Here is a 22,211-nt window from a genome sequence, read left to right as displayed (position 1 = left end):
ACATCGCATTTTTTCAAACAATATTGTACAAAGACAATAATAAGAAAACCATGAAGGCAACTGCGTCGCCTGGGGCAAAATAAATTCAGTACTAAAGCACTTACTACGCCTCTCTAATTTCTTTTTGTATACAAATTGTTATTTCTTTGAAACATTGTTTTGGTACATGTTTTTGACATTCCTGTACTTTCAAACATTCAACATTGAAACTTATGCTTAGAAACGAAAGCTTGCTTTGCCAGTTACATTATAACTAATTTTGCAAATTACGTAATATATTATTATTTATTTTAAATAACCATTTAGAAGCCAACATGTTTATTTGATCTGGCTATTGTGACTCACGAAGCTGTAACAGCCCCACAAGCCTAACAGTATCTACATCTACTAGAAACCAAGAGGTACAATGCCGAATATCGGTAAGCGGGTTAAAATCCCGACACTATCATGTTGACCGGCTATAATCTGAAAACCTCCTCCAAAGTTTGAACTTGGAAGGATTCAAATGTTCACTACCCAAGAGAATCTCCCTCTTAGAAAATTTTACTTCGTAAAAATACGAGAAGGAGGAGATAGGAGAAGATAAAAAAATCTCTTTGGCGTTATTATCCATGTGAAAACGAAGAGAAAGTTTGAAGTATATTTCACTTTGATGATAAAAACCGACAGGTAAACTTATGTATCAAATACCTGGTTCCATATTATGATATAGCAGTTTACTTATTTAAACAATTCTATATATTATACTATTCTAGTTAAGTCATCGTCTTCCACTCTTTTTTGCTACATTTGCATTCATAAGTGTACAAGCCTAAAATGAGGAGGTCCTAACAAAATTATTTTAAATGAGAGTAACCGACATAGCATAGCTAATTGTCAAGTTGAAGTAACAATGGGTTGGCTGCATAGTGCATAGAACAGATGACCGCAGGGTGATGAAGATTCTGGAGTGTAAACCACGAACGTACATGGGCAGCGTTCTACCCACATGGCGAACAAAAGCCCTTTTTATGGTCGTCCGAAGAAGCTAGGTTTAAACCACTTCCAACCGGCGTAATTGTTAATGTCTATAGATTGCTCTATGAGAGGATGATGCTTTAATAATAAATTATCAACATTTGGCATCAATTTTGTAAGGGTTAATCTTCTCTGCTAATGATGTCCAGTCTGTTTCTTTTTTTCTTCATAGGCACTTTTATAAATATTATAAATGTTTTGATATTATAAGATAGTATAATGTAAGTAAATAGGTACTATCAGTATATGTGTTGAGATCCACTATCGTGGACCCCCACTTTCATTTCATGGACCCCCAAATTTTTTTTCGCTGACTAAACTAGACTAGGGGCCGATATAGACCACTTTGGGAATCACTGGTCTAGACAGATGAACGTCCTAAGGCTGAAATTATGATGTTGATGAAGATGGAGCCAATGATTTTTGTTAAAACAGGGGCCGTCATAACTTACTTTATTACTTTTAACTAGGAATAAATGTTGGATAAAGTGAGCGAAGACTCAATGTTATCCCAGTCTGTGCAGACTAATAAAGTAATTTTAGTGTCTTATAATCTGTATCATTTGTCGAACGCCATGGACTGTGTGTTTTCCAAGTTAAATACGTATTAATGCAATCAACATAAAATTAAATTTCATTACAAAGTAATTGCAAAAACGCCACGTTCACATAAATAACAACAATGCAAACACTTTATAGAAGCGGTGAACTGTGTTAATGATAGTCCATGAATATTGCGTGTCAGCCTTATAACACTTCTTGGTAACTAGAAATTTCTGAGCCCTTTAGAATTTATGTCCTTCGTCAATAATATGCTGAATGCTGTTCGCTTACAATCGATTCTATTGGAAGTCTATGTCCAGCTGTGGACATCCTACGACTGAAATGTCGATAATGAACAATAATATGTAACCGCGTTGCATACTATAGTATTTACTACTATAAAACTTATTAAATTGTATATACATACAGTCTTGTAGAAAAAAGCTTGAAAAATCAATGAGAACGCTTTAGATCAAGTAATGGCAACCTTTCGGATAGCAACTGGCCAATTGATATTTTTAAATTTTTAGCGGGCTGCACATGAAATAATGTATATTAATAATTAACAAAACTGTAATTATTTAAATTAAAAAAAGTAAAGATTTAATTTTAATGCAAATAAAAGTAAACAATAAAAGAAGAGAAAAAGGAAATTTACTTGAAATTTTTAATCACAAATATGGCACTGTTCCTTCGATACAAGCTGATCGATATTCGCTAGAATTGATGAAGTAATATCAATCAGTCTTGGTCGTTGGTCATTTTTGGTTAATTTAAAAATATTTTTTTGCAAACAAATACTTTCGAACAGAGACATAATTTTTCCTCAAAAGTGGAAATTTCTCAGGACTCACATAAGATTTATAAAAAAAATCGATGTTAATTCTTAAATTTAAAGTCTTCTGGAACTAACAAATTTTTAACAATACTTAGTTTAGATAAAATCGATAAAATAAATACAAGATAAGAAACGCTTGGTGGCCCGGATTAACGTGTTTATCGAGCCGCGTCTTGCTCAGCCCTGCTTTAGATGTTGAATTAATAAATAATATCTATTTTTTTAATATGACAATCTAGTTTTTACGGTGTAAATTCGTTAAGAAATTGTATACGATTAAAATTTTTCATAATAATAATATAATAACATAAAAATATTTGTAAAATATTTACGAACTCTTAAGTACTGTTAAGTTCTAAAATAAATATTTAATGGACGCCTGCATAATACAGTTGAGCTTAACTTAAGATATATTTTACTCATGTAGTCCATAATTAAGTATAACGGTGCAATAAAAATAGAAAAATTAATGTGTTCATGTAAATTTAAGCCTATTTTATATTACGTTTACTGTTGATGATTCCGAATTTATAATTAATTATCATAATGTATAATTAAGGTTGACTTTTACTATGTTTCATATTATATTTAAAAATAATATACAACGATGGTCTTATATAATCCATTTTTAAGTTACAAGAGCACATAAATTTTTATAGTTTTAGATTCTGACTTTGAATTTTTCGTTGGATTTTCTTAGAGAATCTATAATTCCATCTATGTACGGAGAGCCAAAATTATAACTATAAATAAAAAGTTCCTTTTTATCGTCTTTCATTCTTGGTCAATGTAAATATGAATATAATTTGTAATAACGTATATTGTATGTAATAAAATGTATGATTAGATCAAATCAAATTACGTATATATGTTGTATAATAAAATGTTTTAGTGTGATGCTGGTCCTATATTGGCCAAAGCTCTAAACATATATGTATTAAGACTACAAACATGTATATGTACATATATTTGTATGTATTTACTGTCTCGTAGATTCCGATCGAGTTTCGGCAAAATAATAAACGAAAAGGCAATTAGTTGTTGTGTTAATTTATCAAGAGTTCGTTCCATCTAAGCAAGACGTCAGAAAATATAACTTGATGTATAAATGGTAAATTACAATTTAAAATATTTTATATTTTAACACTGATGATACAAAGCTCTTCTGTTTTAATAAACAAATTTAAAATTAACCTGTCAGACTCATATAGAGATCCTTTTACATTTGAACTACAGAACACGTCGCGGAGGATTATTATACATTATTTATTTTTAAGCTTTCGTCATAATTTCTAACTAGCTACGCATACTTTAATACTTTCCATTTTAATTTATTAAAGCATACGCTATTCAAACTGCGTATAAACGAGAGAAAATATGTGTGGAAAGTAAAGTTGTCATTGTTGATTGGTGACGAGAAAAACAAACGTTGTTTTCGAATGCTACAAAATTTCATAAGTTTTTTCATCAAAAAGTCAAATTATAAAAGAATTCCTAAGTATTTTAACTAACGATTACGTCTCAAAAGGTACACAGAATTATGAAAAATAAATAAAAAAGAACATTTGTTAAAATGTGGCGAAAATCTTGACATCTGATTGAGACATATGTACAGCGTACATATACACATTATGCGAGCGGCAGTGATAGTGAACACGTATTAGTTCATTCTCGACGGAGATAAATGAAAACCAGTGTGGATGTACGGGATCCAACTCTAGGGAAGCGCTTGTAACTCCAACATAACCATCATACAAAGGCTGCAAAATGGCATACTGCGTACCATAACAGATGCTCCATGGTACCTCACGAACTCTGAAATCCACGAAGCTCTGGAGATCAAAACAGTAAAGAAGGAGATCCAGCAGTCATCAACTAATTATAAAAATGGGCTAGACAAACACCCAAATAACTTGGCTTCCGAATTGACTTGCATCCAGTACCAGAAATGTCTTAAACGCCATGACATCCAGAGACTAGACGCTCGATGGTGAACTAGGAGTGTCTCCCGCCGGGGAGACCCCTTTCAAACACCACTCAACAAATCCGCTTATAGTCCTGGGACTGATCGCAGATGAAATAAGGAACACAAAAAAATGAAAGCCAGGTGCGATTGACATGGTGTATATTATATGTATTCTTGTTCCAACAGACGCCGACTGTAAGTTCTAAAGATCTCCACTACTTCCCTCGATCTTGATTAAATAAAGGGTCTACCACTTAATGATCGTCCCTTTGTACCTTTCGGCTCAACGGCTACCAGCTGCAAGACAGATGTTCTTCGTCTACTGCCACTTTATATGAATAATTCTTCGTGAACGTATTACGTATTTACAATTTCGACCAAAACACAATGGCAGGAACTACATCACTGATAGCATCCGAACTAAAAACGGCTTAAAATATTACCTAATTCAAATTCGAACGAGGAAGAATAAGTAACGAATAAAAAGTATTAATTCTTTTAACGTGGATGGTAGAAGCGTTATAGCAAAAAATTCTTGATTAAAACATCTTTAGACTGTAAAGATTCGATCTTTTCATTAATAATTCAAAACTCTTTTAGTTCAAACAAAGAAATCAATATTGTTGTAATAAAACGAATAGTATATAGATATATATATATATATATATATATTTATATATATATAGATATATATTTATAAAGATAATACAAAGGATATATATATATATCCTTTGTATTATCTTTATAAATAAAAATGAATTGCGAATTGTATTACTACGCGGTAAACTCGCAAATAGCTCGTCCGATTTTTCAAGTTCTTGTTAATCCTTTAAGACATGTGGAAGATTTTCTTAGAATGAAAATAAAACATAATAATGTGGTAAATTGTGAAAATAACACTTTTTGTTGTACACATAGCGTAAATTGAAATACCTGTTCATAGCTGTCAAACATTTGTCGAGAATTGAAACCAAAAGAAAAAAAAATAAAAATATCATGAAGCATTACTGTGAAAATATAATGACATTGTTAATCTTCGGATTTACGAAATGAAAATCTTGTTCTTGTACGAGTAAGGTACCGTTTTTAACTATTAAGACAACAAATAAATAAATAACAAGACATGAAATTATGTTTTTTTTTAAATTGGACTACGGCTGGACAATTGCTAAAATATATATGCTGATTGTAAATATTCGTTTATTGATTACCAAAATTAACACTTAGAATGTATCATTACATGTACGATGTCATTTATTTTTTGACATTGTTCAAGCCTTTTGCGGATGTTGTCAAAGACTTCGAAGAAGTTGCCGGAGAATCAACTTGACCCTATCTACAACATTTCTTTTTACTCGTAAGAGGTACTTGCTTAAACTCTTTCTCTTACTGGAACCATGTCAGTAGATAGTCGAATTTAATTTTTCTAAATCTTGAGTCAAAATATTGCTTTTCATCTCAATGTTCAGTCCTAGTGTACTATCCATTTACTACGGTGCCAGTAGAAAACTCTGGAAGCGTTGATAGTGATTAATAAAGATATCTCCGATTTCACGCGATGCATAATTCCTATTATTTCTATATATCTATTCCTATATAAAATTCCTATTTCGATGATGAGATCACACGCCGAATCCAACTCGGATGAACAACATTCAGAAAGCTCCCAAACATCTTCTCGTCCAAAACAACGCAATGTCAGAAGACGAAGATCTTTCACTAGTACGTATTGCCGGTGATAACATATCGATCGGAGACATGGTCGCTTACAGTAAGCCTTATAAAAAGGCTCTAGATCACCCAAAGAGTGATGGAAAGGGATACGTTCGGAACTTCGCTGCGAATTCGAATCAGAAATTTGAAGATCCACAGAGGAACCAAGGTCAATGACATACACATAGTTCGTGTAATTTAGAGCCATTGAAGCCAAAAGGTTTTCGAGTAGCGACCAAAGGCTGGTAGACGCAGTGTGAGTAGGTCCACCGCTAGGTTGACCAACGGCATAGTTAAGATTGCGGGAAGTCACTTTGTTGCGACCAACTTAAGACTGATCATCGCGCCAATATTTGGGACCAAAAAATTGTTAATAAACAAAAAGCAGTCCGGGAGGAAATGATGAGGGAAAAAAATGATGCGTAAAAGGTAAAGGACTGATAGATTATGTGAAGGATAAAAGAGGAAATAAAAAGAAAAGAAAGTGAATAAATTTAGGGCTTTGTAGCCTGCGCCTTTTAGAGGGCGTCTATCGGCTGATATGATGACGATGACGACATAAATAAAGAAATAGCTAATGAACCCAAGCAATCGACTGTTCTTGAAATACGCATATGCAAAACAGGCCTTGCCACTAATGAAACGAAAATCGTGCTGTGTTAACAACTAATAAAACAAAAATCGTGCTAAGTGCTAAGCATTAGTATAATAAAATAAATTATACCATTAGTATTTTTTTCAACTACTGTTTGAAAAAAACGGATCGTTTCGAAATTTCCGAGTATAAATAATTTCTGTTTCGCAAGAAGTGGAAACAAAAAACCAATAATGATATTGAAAAACATTTCTTATTACGCAATTCTAGCTAGATATTGCCGCAGAGAGTAAAACAGTCTCCTGTCGCAGTGATAATTTTCAATATAGTATTATTTATCGAGTCTTGGATATAGAAGTGTGTGTGATATTATTTTTGTATACTAAATAGGTTTTTCTGTGTATATAATTCGTTTTTAAAAAAATGTGAAATTTTACTAAATTGGTATGGTGATCTAATGGTATAATCTTCATTGCCAGATTATTTTAGACGTATCAAAGGAAGAAGAGAAATTTCATCATCATTATTTCAGCCGCAGGAGGTTCACTGCCCAACATAAGCCTTTCCTCTAGATTTTAAATAAGACCGATGGGAAGCGGCTCGGATTTGCAAAGATTATATTTCTTCTGCGATCGAAAGAGATCTGTAGTTGAACGAAAGTAATCAGCGACGCAGCTGATTAGCAAAACAGAAGGTGCAGTAGGCAAGTCACATAGGCAAGTTCTAAAGTGAATGTAACGACCAGCAGAGCGTAAGATGTCCACCTAAGGTTGACAGAAGCCGCTTCCAAGCGGTGCTATAAAATTCTGGAAAGTGCTATGTCGGGCTGAAATTATGATGATAATGAAATAGAAAATTTAGGTAGTATTTACATACCACGGCAAAGAAAGTGGTAGTATTACTTCACCATTAAAAGACATTATCTCATCTGCAGTGAGTATATATGTCGCAGTAATTATAGAAAGTCGTGTAAAATAGGTAATATCCTCTAAAGCCGCGAATTTAGTAATGATCGTAAATTTTTCCGCAACCTATTTATTAGTGGCAAATGTGGTAATAGAGTAATATTAAGTTATTAGTTACGCCAACATTGTCACTTCCTCGTAGCTCTATTACTGCATTAGCGATGAAACCTTTACTATAATTTTATGAAACAGTCTCGTGTCATTTTTCGAAGCATGAACACCACTTCAGAAGAATTTCGGTAAATAACTTAATATTCTAATTTACAAAAATATATCTAAATTTATTATCTTCTTTTAAAAATGGAACTTTGACGTATATATACATAAAAATTTGGTAGGTTATTCTAGAGTGGAAATCACTTTTAGAGAATATACGAATCTGTCATTGAAATTCAATTTTAATCTTATTTTTTACCACATCTTTAAACACTGTAATCTATTTAAAATTATTTATAAAGCATCAGTCTGTCTTCTTTCGCATATATGACCGTATTTGTCTTTAAACATCTGCATACTTTCCCAAGCGGGTGTGAAGATAATGATAGATTAACACTTTACCCAAGACAAACCAATTTGGTAATAATATTTTATATTATATTTCCAAATCTCTTAGAGGTATACTGGTGAACATAAATCTTAAGTTAAGTACTTTTTGAGCTACTGAAAATCCTCTTCCATCACTCGTAAGTGACTTTTAAAAACTTCATACAGTTATAATTAGAATTTTTTATATAAATAATTACTAAAATTTAATATTAAACCTGAGTTATTCCGGAAAAAAATCTAAAAATACTGTTATATTAACTGAAGATTATTCGTCTAGATTTGGAACCGTTTATTTCCTTATGTACAATTATAGTCATTATATTTTGGATGGTATTATATATATAGTACATAGCTTATTTGCTTTAGATACCAAGTACTATGTTGAACTGACCATAGCAGGTTTGAGGGTTGGTATTAGTTCGTTTTTTTTTCGCACTACGGCATCAACAATAATAATAATTGTACTATCCATTTGTTATTTTCTTTTTTTCTCTGTTTTATGTATTATCTATCACTCCTTTACAATATTATATGGATATCAACTTATTCCCACCAATAATAGGCGACATATAACATACTGTTATACCTTATTACGTTTCTTATACGACGTTATCGTCTACTTATATACACTTATAATTGAAATACTTTATGTATTATCTAAATTTATATACACATCACCTTGTCCGTTTACTATCGACTATATGCTGGCCCAGGTAAAGTCGTGCCTGGCCAAAGCTAGTCGCACTTCTTCGATAAAATTAACAGCAATCCTTGCTGAGCTAAACATTACCCGCAGTTAATTAAGTACATTAAATGTAATAAAGAAGTAAAATATTTAGTTATAAATTAATATAAAAATTTAATTACATTTAGTTTTGCTTATATTATTATTTTAAATTGCGTCTCTATGTGTTTTTACATATAGCGTCTGACTAAGTTTATCACTAGTTTTTCTCTGTCTAATATAATAAAATAATTCAATTAGAATACATTATTTAATAATATAATTATAAAATCTATAAATATCTACTACGCTATTATAATGTAGTAGTGTATATACCAAAGAGAAGATAGAATGTGGACTATATTTTTTGCACTGACATATGTAAAACGAATGACATATTTTTCTTCTTGTTATTTACGCAATTTATTTACAACCAATCTTTATACACCTTTTTTCAGGTAATTTTAAACATGTCGAAAATTGTCTTTAAGATTAATGGAAAACAGTATGAAGGTAAGATAATCCAAAAAAAGAATACACCATACCACTACTCACTACGTTCACGTTACTGATCAACCTATTAAATAATGTTCAATAATTATTAACTTATTTTCACATAACGTTTATTTATAAAATAGGCCTATAATAATTAAATTAATAAAAAGCTTTTAAAATAAGATTTTTATTCAATAAACCAATATTTAAATGGAAAGAATCCTTGGCAATGATGTCATCTGATTATTTTTATTTCATTTAGGCTATATCTGATAAAGTGTAAATGTATAAATCTTCGTTTAACTTTACTAAAAGATGATGTTGTAATAGAGTTTCTTTCGCCTTGAGAAGCAGAGTAGAGCCAAAAAATAGATTAAGAAAATAAATAGATAACAAGTTGATGAGCGATAAGAGTTCTGTTAAAAGTTCCAAGGTTGAATAAATTAGTTTTATTTTTATATTTAATAGCCACAATCGATCCTTCTCGAGCAGGGCGCCCAGATGCGGGGCTCATTCTTGTTGTCATTGCAGAAAAACCCAACGCCTTTTGATTGACTGCCGAAGATAAGAATCTTATCGCGGATTTTTACGCCTAATCACTCAATGGAATTGCGCCTAGTCGCAAAGATCTCGAACACCTAGGCTATCTAGAAGTTTGGCGGCCTTTTTAAGTGACTATTCATTTAAAAAGGTCGCCAAAACTCATGTATCGTTTACTGCAACCAAACAAATTGGCTGCCTCTTCAATTTATTAGGTCAATTTATTTATTTATTTCGAGCTAATAATTTTAATTATAAGTTATTTGTGGATGTCTCATCCAGTATTAGTAAGATTTTAACTAACATTGACGATTTTAAGTTTAATTCTATTTAGTTTAATTTTTCTCCATAAAAATGGATGATCTCGGTGACGTTTGTAAAACAGAAAAAACTTAATTATGTATGATAACAGCTTAGGTTAAACAAGTTTGCACTAAAAAATAACTAAAGGGCTGACATGAGACTTCTCAAAGAGCACTAGGGTATATTTACTGCACAGAGATTTAGACTACAAGCCTGCAACGTAAGCTGTTAATTCCCACCGGTAAATCCTTAGTAAGAAACTTTTAATAATCACATCACATACATCTGTTATATTCGACGTGCCTATCGACGTTCTTTTCTAATATAATGACTGAAATATTTTAGTAATCGTTTATACACACACTCCCATATATTGACTATTGATCTGGTAGATATATTATTTGCATATATTTTTTTTATTAATTTTAAAATAGGTTCTTATAAGTTAAATTTATTTTAAATTTTCGGAAAAAATCAGACAATTTATAAATTACCAGCTATACATAACACTAATGGACGACGAAGTGTATTCTCGTAATCAAAAGACGTATAATGTAACATTTTGTTAATCCTGTAAAATATAACAGTATAGTTAATATAACTCATAATAAAGCTCAAGAAATACTAACACAAAAGTAAAGTCAACCATTTTATATAACTATTTGAACGTCTTATACCTTTGAATTTCTAATAACCGCTTGAAGAGGTATTCTATTGATATAATTTAAATTGCCAATGAATTAGGTACAAAGCAAGTTGAAATTAGCGAAAATTTAATGTCTAGACAAACTTTAAATTTAACCTTCGTGTTAGACCTTTGTAAAATAAAGACAAAAGGCAATGCTAAATATTGTGTTTTACAACTGTTTATGTTTGTGAACTACATTTATTTCAGCGAGATGGGATCACAACGATGGCCATTTTTACTCTGCCTGCAACTAGCGACATTCCTTTTAAATTTAGATTGTTTTATAAAAGATTTTATTTCGTAAGCCTGAATTGTAACAGGTCGAAATTATGGAATAATTTAAATCATAAAATAATATTCTATGTACGCTAATTTTGACAGCGGACGGGAGATACGTCCCAGATTTTTCATTAAACGAGTTTATAAGAACTGTAGCAGACCTCCGTGGTACTAAGGCAATGTGTCACGAGGGAGGCTGCGGGGCCTGTGTTGTCGCTGTCAGAGCACCATCGCAAAATTCAAGCGAACTGAAAATATTCGCCGTCAATTCCGTAAGTATTTTTACATAAATGGCTTTTATTGACAAGGGGCTTTCATCATTTTGTTGTAATAGCTCATATTTAAAGAATTTTCGTTTCGACGTAACATTTTTTTTTACACGCAGACATTAAGAGTCCGTGCCTTTGTTTTATTTTTACGTTTAAAATTTAAGAACATTTATTTTTTTGTTCACGCTCTAACATGTCACAGTTTACTTAGCTGTTATTCTATTGTCATAATACGTTTATGTGATAATTTTTGCTTTATTTTATATAAATACAATATATTGAAAATACAGATAATATGATTATCGAAGTTAAATATGAGGTGAAAACTGCGATCATCAAATGATACATAGAGTTATTAATTAAAAGACACATATTTGACAGAAAAATAATAGATTTTTTCATATCGGTTTCATTTCTGTTATTTTCACATGTACGGTCACAAAAAAAAATGGTTAATGGATGAGAAAATTTTTACAATTTAGCAATAATTTAACGAAGAAAATGACTGTATTTTTGCTGAAACCTCTAAAAAAGCCTTCCAATAGTTAAAGTGCATTATCCGACTTCAATGATGTTCCGGACTTCACCCGAGCTGAAAACTAGCCTTCATCTACTCCAGATCTTAATCCACTGGATTATGATTTATAGTCAGTTTTAGAGTAAGGCTTGCTCTAAACGCCATGATAATTTTGAGTCCCTCATACAATCCATACTAACGGTTTAAAAGACTGTATTGCAGCCAATGGAAAACACTTCGAACTTTTATATATATTTAATGATTTTATATTAACGTATGAAACTACTACTACAATACTACTATTACAATAATAGTAATAAATGTTACGTACAATAAAATATATTGTTTTTTGTGACAAAATTTATGGCAAGACTAGTATATTACTCTCGTTTTTATTAGTTAATTACTAAAAATAGTATAGAACGCATTTATTTCATGGGAAAAGGAAATTAAAAACTTTTTTATTATTTAACTATTTTAATAGTAAGATAATGTCTGCAGTGTCTCGTTTCGGTTTTATCCTGCCATGGATGGGAAGTGGTAACAGTGGAGGGGATCGGAAATAGAACTATTGGATATCACGACATTCAAACGACGCTAGCTAAGTTTAATGGGACCCAGTGCGGATTCTGCACGCCTGGTTGGGTTATGAATATGTACAGGTAATAAAGAGAATTGTGTTCCTATTCCTAATGTAGGAAAGTTTTGGATTATTCCGTTTTAAATTTACTCGAATTTTTATTTCAGTTTATACAAATCTAAAAATCAGCAACTCAGTGTAGCTGAAATAGAGAACTCATTCGCCAGTAATATTTGTAGATGTACTGGATACAGATCCATTGCAGATGCTTTCAAAACATTCGCTTATGACGTAGACGAAAATATTCTCAAGAAACTAGTTGACGTAGAGGATTTATCGAAATTCAAGGCATGCGGAGTCAAATGTACAAAAGTATGTTCGTACAGATGTCAAAAACGAAATCCTATAAAAGTACGATTTGAAGAACAAATTGAAAAAAGCGATTCATGGTGCGTTCTCGGGAATGTTCAAAACGAACCTGTGAAAGTGGAAGATGACTCATTTAGATGGTTTAAAGTGTATAATTTACAAGATCTTTTTACAGTTATGCATCAAAATATTAATGACTATAAATTAATAGCTGGTAACACGGGACAAGGTGAGTACCAAAAATATGCAGTGTTTAATAATAATTAAAAAAATAGATGTGTTGACTGTTTCTTTTAAGTAAATAAAAATAGCTAGTATTTCTACTAGTAAGTAGTAGTCGCATCTTTGGCGTAAGCCTCTCTTAAACCCCTCCATTCATCACGCTCTCCGTCTCTAGCAAAAGGTTTCGTTTCAACTTTTATTGGTCATCCTCTTCTTCTTTTCAAGTCTCTTGGCACCCACTCTGTATGGCGTTTTGCCCATCTGCTGTTGTTCATCCTGCGGACGTATCTTGCCGAGGGCATCACCTTTGCTTCTAAATACGTATAAGAAAATGTATTGTATGTCCACAAAAACATTATCAATTATTTTCAAAATATAGTTTACACATTGTAAATTCCAGATACAAAAAAAAAATTGTTTACCTAAAACTCGAATTCAACAAATTACTAAATCCTTATATGGGCAATTTATGCTAAAATATTGATAATAAAAGATATCTGAACCTCTTACTTGGTTTCGGTTAAAGTTAATGCTATTAGCCCGGGGGCTTTTACAGCTTCACTGGAACTGAGATCAAGAGAGCGAAAGGATACGTGACATTAAATGCTCACCCTGGCATGTGATCTAATATGTAATTTTATAATATTTTCTTTATACTATATATATATATATATATATATATATATATATATATATATATATGTGTGTGTATGTATATATTTATATATATGTGTGTGTGTGTGTAGGTATGTATATGTATATAGTTGTGTTGAGTTTCTTTCTCCTTTTTTATCAGCTCTGAGGCTTTTAACTTCCTAACAGATGGTATGTTCATCTAAAATTAAAGTTGTATTTCATCGTATGTTTAATAAAGAATTATTAAGAATAATTTGAATTTAGTTCAATAAATATTTATAAACAGATTAAGAAAAAGTCGCAGACAGACATATTAACTGGTTATTGTGTTACAGGAGTTTATCACGTACGACAATACCCCGCAAACATTATAGACATATCCGATGTCGCTGAAATAAAAGGGTTCTTGTTGGACGTCAATCTAATATTGGGCGCTGGAATGACATTATTCGATATGATGGAAATATTTCTAACAATATCTGCGGATAACGAAGATTTTTCGTACCTGAAAGAATTTTACACACACATGGACCTTGTTGCTCACATTCCTGTAAAAAATGTAAGTTTCACTTAACAACGCGTATTTCTAATCCTTTTGTTTTTATCTCCCTCGAAGATGACCAATATAAGAATCTCGCAAATATAAAACCCGTAAACACTATTAATACTAGAATATTTTACTGTACACATTATAAAAGTAGGAAGGAGGATCAAGTAATTTATGATTAAATAATTAAATATCACTTATAAAAAAAACAGACGGAAATACATTTCAATACGTATTTTCTCAATCTTCAAACTGTTAACCGTATTTATCTCCTCATAAATGGTATATTAAAATTTAAAAATGGTTTCAGATTGGTACAATCGGTGGAAATTTATTTATGAAGCACTCACACCCTGACTTTCCGTCAGACTTGTTTCTATTATTTGAAACCCTTGGAGCAATGGTCACAATTGGTAAGTTTTACAAGACGAGAAATAAGTTTTATATCAATTTAACTAACTAGAAATTCAAGACTCTTACTCCATGAATAAAAAATACTAATTAAAATTTTGAAACGCAAAACCATTTCCAAAGCTTGTCATTGACAGCCTCAGACGTGTCCTTCGCAGTAAAAGACAGTGATATTATGACTCATACCTTTGTAATTAAGAAAAGAACCAATATTTAGCCACTTCCGCACATGCAGTGGTAGCCAAACAGAGTGCATATTGGCTCTAATCGGTGTAACATAACTCCTGAGGATGCCCCGTGGAGGGGTGAAACACGTGTTGAGTGAATTAACGGTGGTAGTTGTGTAATTCGCATTGTTTGCCGCATTCGCATTTATCAGCGAGCTGGCGGGCGGTGCACTTTGTTGCACGACTACCACTGCATGTGCGGAAGTGGCTAAATATTGGTCCTTTTCTTACTTAGGATGGACGTCCGCAAGGTAACGCCTGATTCCATCAAATATCATACCTTTGTAATTCACAAAAGTTTTTTTTTATGTAGTCGCCATCCACATAACCTAAAACGACAGAGAACTTATACGACCTAATTTACATTTTTTTATTTCCTATTTAATAAAATTGTTTCTCTAGCTCTTATGATTGTTTTATGTGGATCTTAATTTTTATGTTATAGATACGCATGCGTGCTATGTAGGCACTAAACATAATATTTAGCTTGTTAGTTTTTTTTTTGTTTCACTTGTTTATATCTAATTAATTTACTTCTTATAGATTTAATCCCTATTTTGTATAAAATTAACATTAGCTTTATATCTTATAAGCTCATTTCTTAATTTTTATGTTATACTATTTTTACTTACCTATTTACATTATACCAAAAGTTAATTTTTGAATAACGGACTGAAGCTCTACTACCACAATCAGCGCAACTAAATACTAATATGGTCAAATTATTCATTTAATTAATATTATTAAATATATTTTAATTTATTTATGTTATTAAACCAGCAAGTGCTGTTGATAATAAGGAAATAATAAACCTGGAGGAATTCTTAAAAATCGACATGAAAGGAAAAATTATAATCGACGTCATGTTACCACCTAGGTCGAACTGTTGTTTAGTTAAAACTTTTAAGGTAAGAATTAAAATATAGCCTAAATTTATTATAAAGTTCTTCGTAGATTTTTATTAATGAAGTTAACAAATAATTTCAGATCATGCCGCGATCACAAAATGCACATGCAATTGTTAATGCTGGATTCTTGTTCAATTTTGAACCACACACAGAAATTATTAAAGAAGCAAGCATAGTGTATGGTGGCATATCACCAGATTTCATTCATGCTCGAAAAACCGAGTCACTTTTAATTGGAAAAGACTTGTTTACCAATGAAACATTACAATTAGCACTGACAAAATTAGCCACTGAAATAAACCCTAAGGAATTACCACCAGAACCTTCAGCTTCCTTCAGAAAGATTCTGGCAATCTCTCTCTTTTATAAGGTATTGTAATTTATTGATCACTGGTTAGCCAGCCACTCTAAAATAAACAAAAATAAAATGTTTTATATATTTTGTAATTAGTTTATATGTAAAAAAATGTATGTCTCAGGGTGACTTTTTAGAGTACTGCAGAAGGGTCATAGGAGAGACCATTAAAAGGAACAAGTAGGGAAAAAAAAAACAAAAGTGTTTAAAACTAGCCAAACTATATACTAAAATTTGTGATAAATTTAGTGTAGAAAAAAAGAAGTAAAATTTAAATCGTAAATGAATGTATATGTTAGAAATTGGAATATTACAAAGTAGAACAGAATGTAAACCTATAGTAGGAAGGCAACAAAAGTTAGATAATGAATGAAAGGATTAAGAAAAAACGGCATGAATTGATGAATTTGTGAAGAATGAATCAATGACATGAAGGTAAAAAGATGAGAACGCAAATAATATAATGGAAAAAAGACAGAGGAAGTACGAAAAACAATGTGTGTGTCATTGTGGTGTAAAGAAAATATTTATCGTACGTTATCTTATTTTACATTTTTTCTGTGATTCTTGATGGACTATCATGCAGAATCCTTTAGTACAGAAGCTATTCATCTCACTTGCTGATCACTACGCACCTATAAATGTTCTAAATCAATTAAATCGAGCAAGTAAATAAAAATATCATTGTACTGTAGTTGTAAATACTGTATTTGTAATTAAGTGTACTAATATTATGTTCACTCTTGTTATTGTACTTCTTTATAAAAATAAAGTGAAATTAATATTGAGTCTGACTAATATATATATATGTAAATCAATATGTTGTATATGATTGCTTGTTGATTCTGTTAAAACATTTCAGGCATTATTAAATTTATGTCCTGAAGATAAACTCAATTCAACTTTCAAATCAGGAGGAGAAACTTTAAAAAGAATTTCTTCAAAAGGAAGTCAAGTTTTTGATACTGATAAAAGTGTATGGCCTTTAAATAAGCCTATCCCTAAACTAGAAGCTCTGTCGCAATGTAGCGGTGAAGCGAATTTCGCTAATGACTTGCCAACACAAGTTGGTGAGGTATATGCATCGTTTGTAACGGCTGACGTGAATCCAGGCAGCGTTATTAGAGATTTCGATACTTCTGAAGCATTTGTAAGTACTTGATTATCTTTAGTGCTTCCATTTTCAAAAAATAAACCTCTTGTTATTTGGAACTACATTCCTGCTTTAGTTATCGTCACTATGTCACCTAATAGACACCCTATGTAAGTTATAGGCCTCAAACACAGATCGCTATGATGACCGGACTTGCGCTGCCCGCATCCAGTGACTTTCCACGACTTTAACTATGTCGTCAGTCCACTCAGTGGAAGGCCTAATCAGTGCGTCTATCAAATGAAGACCCCATTTGGAAAACTTTCAGCCCCAACGACCTTCGTTTGCACGGACCATGTGCCTTGCCCAATGACAGTACAGACAAACAATTTTTCGAGCCATGTCGGTGACCTCAGTTCTTTTATGATTCTGCCTATTTCTGGTTCCGATCGCAGTATAGTTCCGACCAAAACACCCTCCATTGTTCTTTGGGTGATTTGGCTTAAATCTTGTTATTAGACCGTAGACGTCTCAGATACGATATCATTACTAACCGCAACACCCACCGTTTCGTTTTTACACATTTCGTTATATTAGAAGTTATGTTTTAATGTTTTAGGTATACTGTATTAAATAACATTTTTCTTATACGGAACGATTAAAATATAAAATAACGATAAAGTCTAATTTTAGAAAATCCCTGGCGTCATCGCTTTTTATTCTGCTAAAGATATACCTGGAGTGAACACATTCACACCTGCTTACCCAAACCTACTTACTGAAAAAGAAGAAATATTGTGCTCAGAAGAGATTAAATATTACGGACAACCAGTTGCAATTCTCGTTGCGGACAGGCAGAAGACATCTAACAAAGCAGCGGAATTTGTTAAAGTACTTTATTCATCTGTAAATCGAAATAAACCTTTACTAACCCTTGATGACGTTTTAAAATCTAAAGAGAAGGATAAAAGATTGAAGACGGATAAAGTTGTTGAACCGACTGATCAAGGTAACGATGTAAAAAGTGTACTTTATGGAGAAATTAATATTGGACCCCAATACCATTACCACTTAGAACCACAAACGTGTGTCGTGACTCCCACTGAAGACGGTATCGCTGTGTATTCGTCTACACAGTGGTTGGACATTACTAATATAGCAGTGGCACAATGTCTAGGCATTCCACTCAATAGGTAATTACAACTTTCTCTCTCAACGATGAAGTTAATAAGTATATACTCGATATTTAAACAAAATTAGGTCTTATCGATAGTTTTTATTTAGTACTAAATGATGGTATTCATATTCTTCAAGTTAAAATTGATTATTTTTTTAGAGTTAACGTTATCGTGCGACGGGTCGGTGGATCGTATGGCGGTAAAATAACAAGATCAAGTCAAGTAGCTTGCGCGGCAGCACTTGTGACGCATTTGCTCGGCAGAACTTGTCGGTTTGTTCTTCCATTGGAAACTAACATGAGAATTGTCGGAAAAAGAATACCAACTTATTGCAAATATGAAGTGAGTATTAAGTGAATAATATAAATTAGAAAACTACGATTTTTTGCGTGATCATATATTGATTTTTTCAGGTTGGAATTAACAACGAAGGAGAAATTCAATATTTAAAAAATACATTTTACCAGGACAATGGCCATTCGTGGAATGATACAGTGACGTCTTTAGTCTACAAACATTTTTACAACTGCTATGACTTTAAACGCTGGTATATCGAAGCTAACAGTTACATTACTGACACTGCTGGGAACACCTGGTGTAGAGCGCCTGGTATGTTCTAACAACAACTTAGATTTCGCTAATAGATCTAAATATTATTTAAATTAATGAACAAAGAATCATTTTAGTATACCAGCAGTATAAAATTATTTTTCCAGCTTCCACAGAAGGAGTAGCCATGATAGAATATATTATGGAACGAATATCTCATCACACTGGTAAAGATCCTTGGCAAGTTCGATTAGTAAATTTAGTTAAAAACAACAATCCTATTCCTGCATTAATCGAACAACTTAAAGTTGATTCTGATTATGAAGTTAGATTATCTGATGTTAACAATTTTAATAAGACTAGTCGTTGGAGGAAACGTGCGATTAAATTAATGCCAATGACTTATGAAATATTTTACGTCGGTCCTTACAATGCAATTGTATCGGTATATCACGCTGATGGATCAGTGGTTCTTATACACGGTGGAATAGAAATGGGACAAGGGTTGAATACAAAAGCTGCGCAAGTGTGTGCTTATACACTTGGTATTCCCTTAGAGAAAGTTAGCGTAAAGTCAAGCAGTAGCTTTACTTCACCTAACTGCATGACTACAGCAGCCAGTATTGGAAGTGAATGTGTATCATTCGCGGTTATGAAGGCTTGTGAAATAATATTAGAGCGATTACGGCCGATCAGAGAAAAAAATCATAACTCATCTTGGAACGAAATTGTAGAAAAAGCATTTGCTTCAGACATTTGTTTACAGGCATCGTATATGTATACTACATCAGATCCCATAAAACCATACGAAATTTACGGTGTTGTTGTATTAGAACTTGAACTCGATCTCTTAACTGGTAATCATGATATTCGAAGAGTTGATTTGCTTGAAGATACCGGTAGAAGCCTTAGTCCGGAAATTGATGTTGGTCAGGTATACATTTTTTATTTACTCTTTATGTTATAATTACCAATATCAAATTATTCTCTCTTTAAATTGGTCCACGTTTGTTAAAACTCACCAACTTTTGCATTGTTCCATTGGATAGATCGAAGGAGCATTTGTAATGGGTCTCGGCTTATGGACGTCGGAGAAAATAATCTACGATCCAGCGACTGGTAGAATATTGACAGATCGCACTTGGACGTACAAACCACCCGGCCTGAAGGATATTCCGGCAGATTTCAGAATATACTTTAGGAGAAATTCGCCAAACGAACTTGGATTTCTTCAATCGAAAGGTAGGCTGAAGACCTTATAAGACATATCTAATGAAGCTCAACTATTCTCTAATTTTCTGTTACATTTAAAAATACCGTAATTAAAAACATTGGATTGCCGTAAAGGATGCGTTGAAAATATTGTATGTATAACAAATCTAAAAGTTACTTGAAAAGAATTACAATTTGTGACACTAAGAGAAAGTTAAGAAAATCGAAAATAATATGTTATATTAAGTAATTACACATCTAATTTATTTTAAATATAACTTCTTGGTGCTTGAACCAATTGATATATCAAACAATGTTTTGAATTCTCACTATTAATCGTAATAAAATTATTCAGGGTTCCTTTGTGTATTTTAAGTTATGTAATGCTTATATTTCTTTGATTTCTTAAATGCTTCGCAAATAATAAATCTTCCCGATGGTAATTATAATATATTTTTATCCATAACTAAGTGATTAATTTCTTCATCAGCTACAGGAGAGCCGGCACTATGCTTAGCATCCGTCGTGACTCACGCATTACGTGAAGCCATACGTTCAGCTCGACTTGACGCAGGTTTTGAGGACCAGTGGGTGGAATTAGGTAAATCGCTTGCTAAAAATACGCTCTTTTTTAACAAAAAATCCAACATATCTATAATTGAAACCTTTTATTTACTATCCAACACTAAAAACAGCCTTTTTTAAAAGGTACTTGTGTTCTAAAAGGCAAAAACAAGTCTAAAAACAACCACTCTTTTTACCTTCTCTGTCTGCAGTAGTGATTACAATATACATTAAATTTTCTGAAAGGAAAATTTAGTGGTTCTTATTAAAACTCATCCTTGTCATTGGACAATTTATAAAATAAAATGTAATTCTGATCACGGTAATAATAAGGCTTTAAGTACATATGATTAAGTAGACAAAATCTCTGATGTATATTGCATGATGATAAAAAGATGTGGCATTTTTTATAATTTATTTTGCTATAACACATGTAACTAGATAAGCGAGGTTCACCTTAAGACTATTTTATTTTTAATATACCGGTGTTCAAATTTTTTGCAAATTCAATATAAATATTGCACATCAACCTTTGGAAATGACAATCGGCTAATTTACGGCTTCGTAGAACGTTACCTCTGTCGCGCGAAATACAACGACTGACAAAACGTCACATAGGTAGTGTGCGTCACATAGCTTTGTATTAACTTAGATTATTACATAAAAACATATAAACATTTTTACATCATTAAGTACAATGATTAAAGATATTTTTTTATTCCAGAACATCCGTGTACAGTGGAAAATATTTTTATGGCTATAGGTCATCAGTTGGAACATTTCAAATTTACGTAAGCAGGAAATATACCAGATTATTGAAGACAGCAACAAGGGCTCAAATCATGAAGATTTTTTTCTATACCTACCATGCGGAGCTTAATCACAAAGACTACATATTCAAGATCTTGTTAACAAAAGACATTCTTGATTTTTAAAAATTTAATTCTTACACACGGTTTCTCTGTCACGTACACACACGCACACACGGACTCACGCACGCACATGAGCATCCATACAAACGTGCTGCATACTTCACGCACACATACACGGAGATGACACCTAGGAAAACAGGAGATGGCGAAAACCAGCGTTGTTCAGAATCATGAAATCATAAAGCCGTTTCCGTTTATCTTTTTAATATCCTATAAAAGAAACAGTTATTTTTAGTATTGTAATAAGGCAATAAATGGTTTTTTTTTTAAGTATTCTTTACACTGCTATTAACATTTAGTTCACATCTATAACAATTAGTAAAATAAATAAAAATATATCGTCCTCTGTCTTGTTCTAATCTTATAAATCCCTGTTATTAGTCTTGGCATAAACGCCCAAAGAAAGGCAAATGCCTCTTGCAAAGACTGC

General features: G+C 32.1%; 1 protein-coding gene across 1 annotated transcript; it reads left to right on the top strand.

The window, feature by feature from the left end:
• The first annotated feature begins 9,377 nt into the window (after positions 1–9,377).
• LOC137928628 (uncharacterized) lies at positions 9,378–22,062 on the top strand. The gene is made up of 16 exons (XM_068771536.1): positions 9,378–9,420; positions 11,315–11,484; positions 12,500–12,660; positions 12,746–13,176; positions 14,141–14,364; positions 14,663–14,765; positions 15,771–15,898; positions 15,978–16,268; positions 17,116–17,403; positions 18,040–18,539; positions 18,683–18,866; positions 18,938–19,133; positions 19,241–20,007; positions 20,123–20,315; positions 20,776–20,886; positions 21,574–22,062. The coding sequence occupies exons 1-16, from the start codon at positions 9,378–9,380 to the stop codon at positions 21,642–21,644; spliced, it is 3,861 nt and encodes a 1,286-aa protein (XP_068627637.1). The 3' UTR covers positions 21,645–22,062.
• Positions 22,063–22,211: the final 149 nt, after the last annotated feature.

This window comes from Battus philenor, unplaced genomic scaffold (assembly GCF_028537555.1).
Source record: "Battus philenor isolate CCGP_79_NKW_IND1 unplaced genomic scaffold, ilBatPhil1.0.hap1 SCAF_11, whole genome shotgun sequence".
Lineage (NCBI taxonomy): Eukaryota > Metazoa > Arthropoda > Insecta > Lepidoptera > Papilionidae > Battus > Battus philenor.
Note: the sequence above shows the minus strand (reverse complement) of the source record. Positions and strands in the feature narration are given on the sequence as shown.

Coding starts and splice junctions, on each gene's coding strand:
- LOC137928628 (XM_068771536.1), top strand. CDS start 9,378: ATGTCGAAAATTGTCTTTAAGATTAATGGAAAACAGTATGAAG. Junction 20,316..20,775: donor TGGATTTCTTCAATCGAAAG/GTAGGCTGAAGA, acceptor TTTCTTCATCAG/CTACAGGAGAGCCGGCACTA. Junction 20,887..21,573: donor GGACCAGTGGGTGGAATTAG/GTAAATCGCTTG, acceptor TTTTTATTCCAG/AACATCCGTGTACAGTGGAA.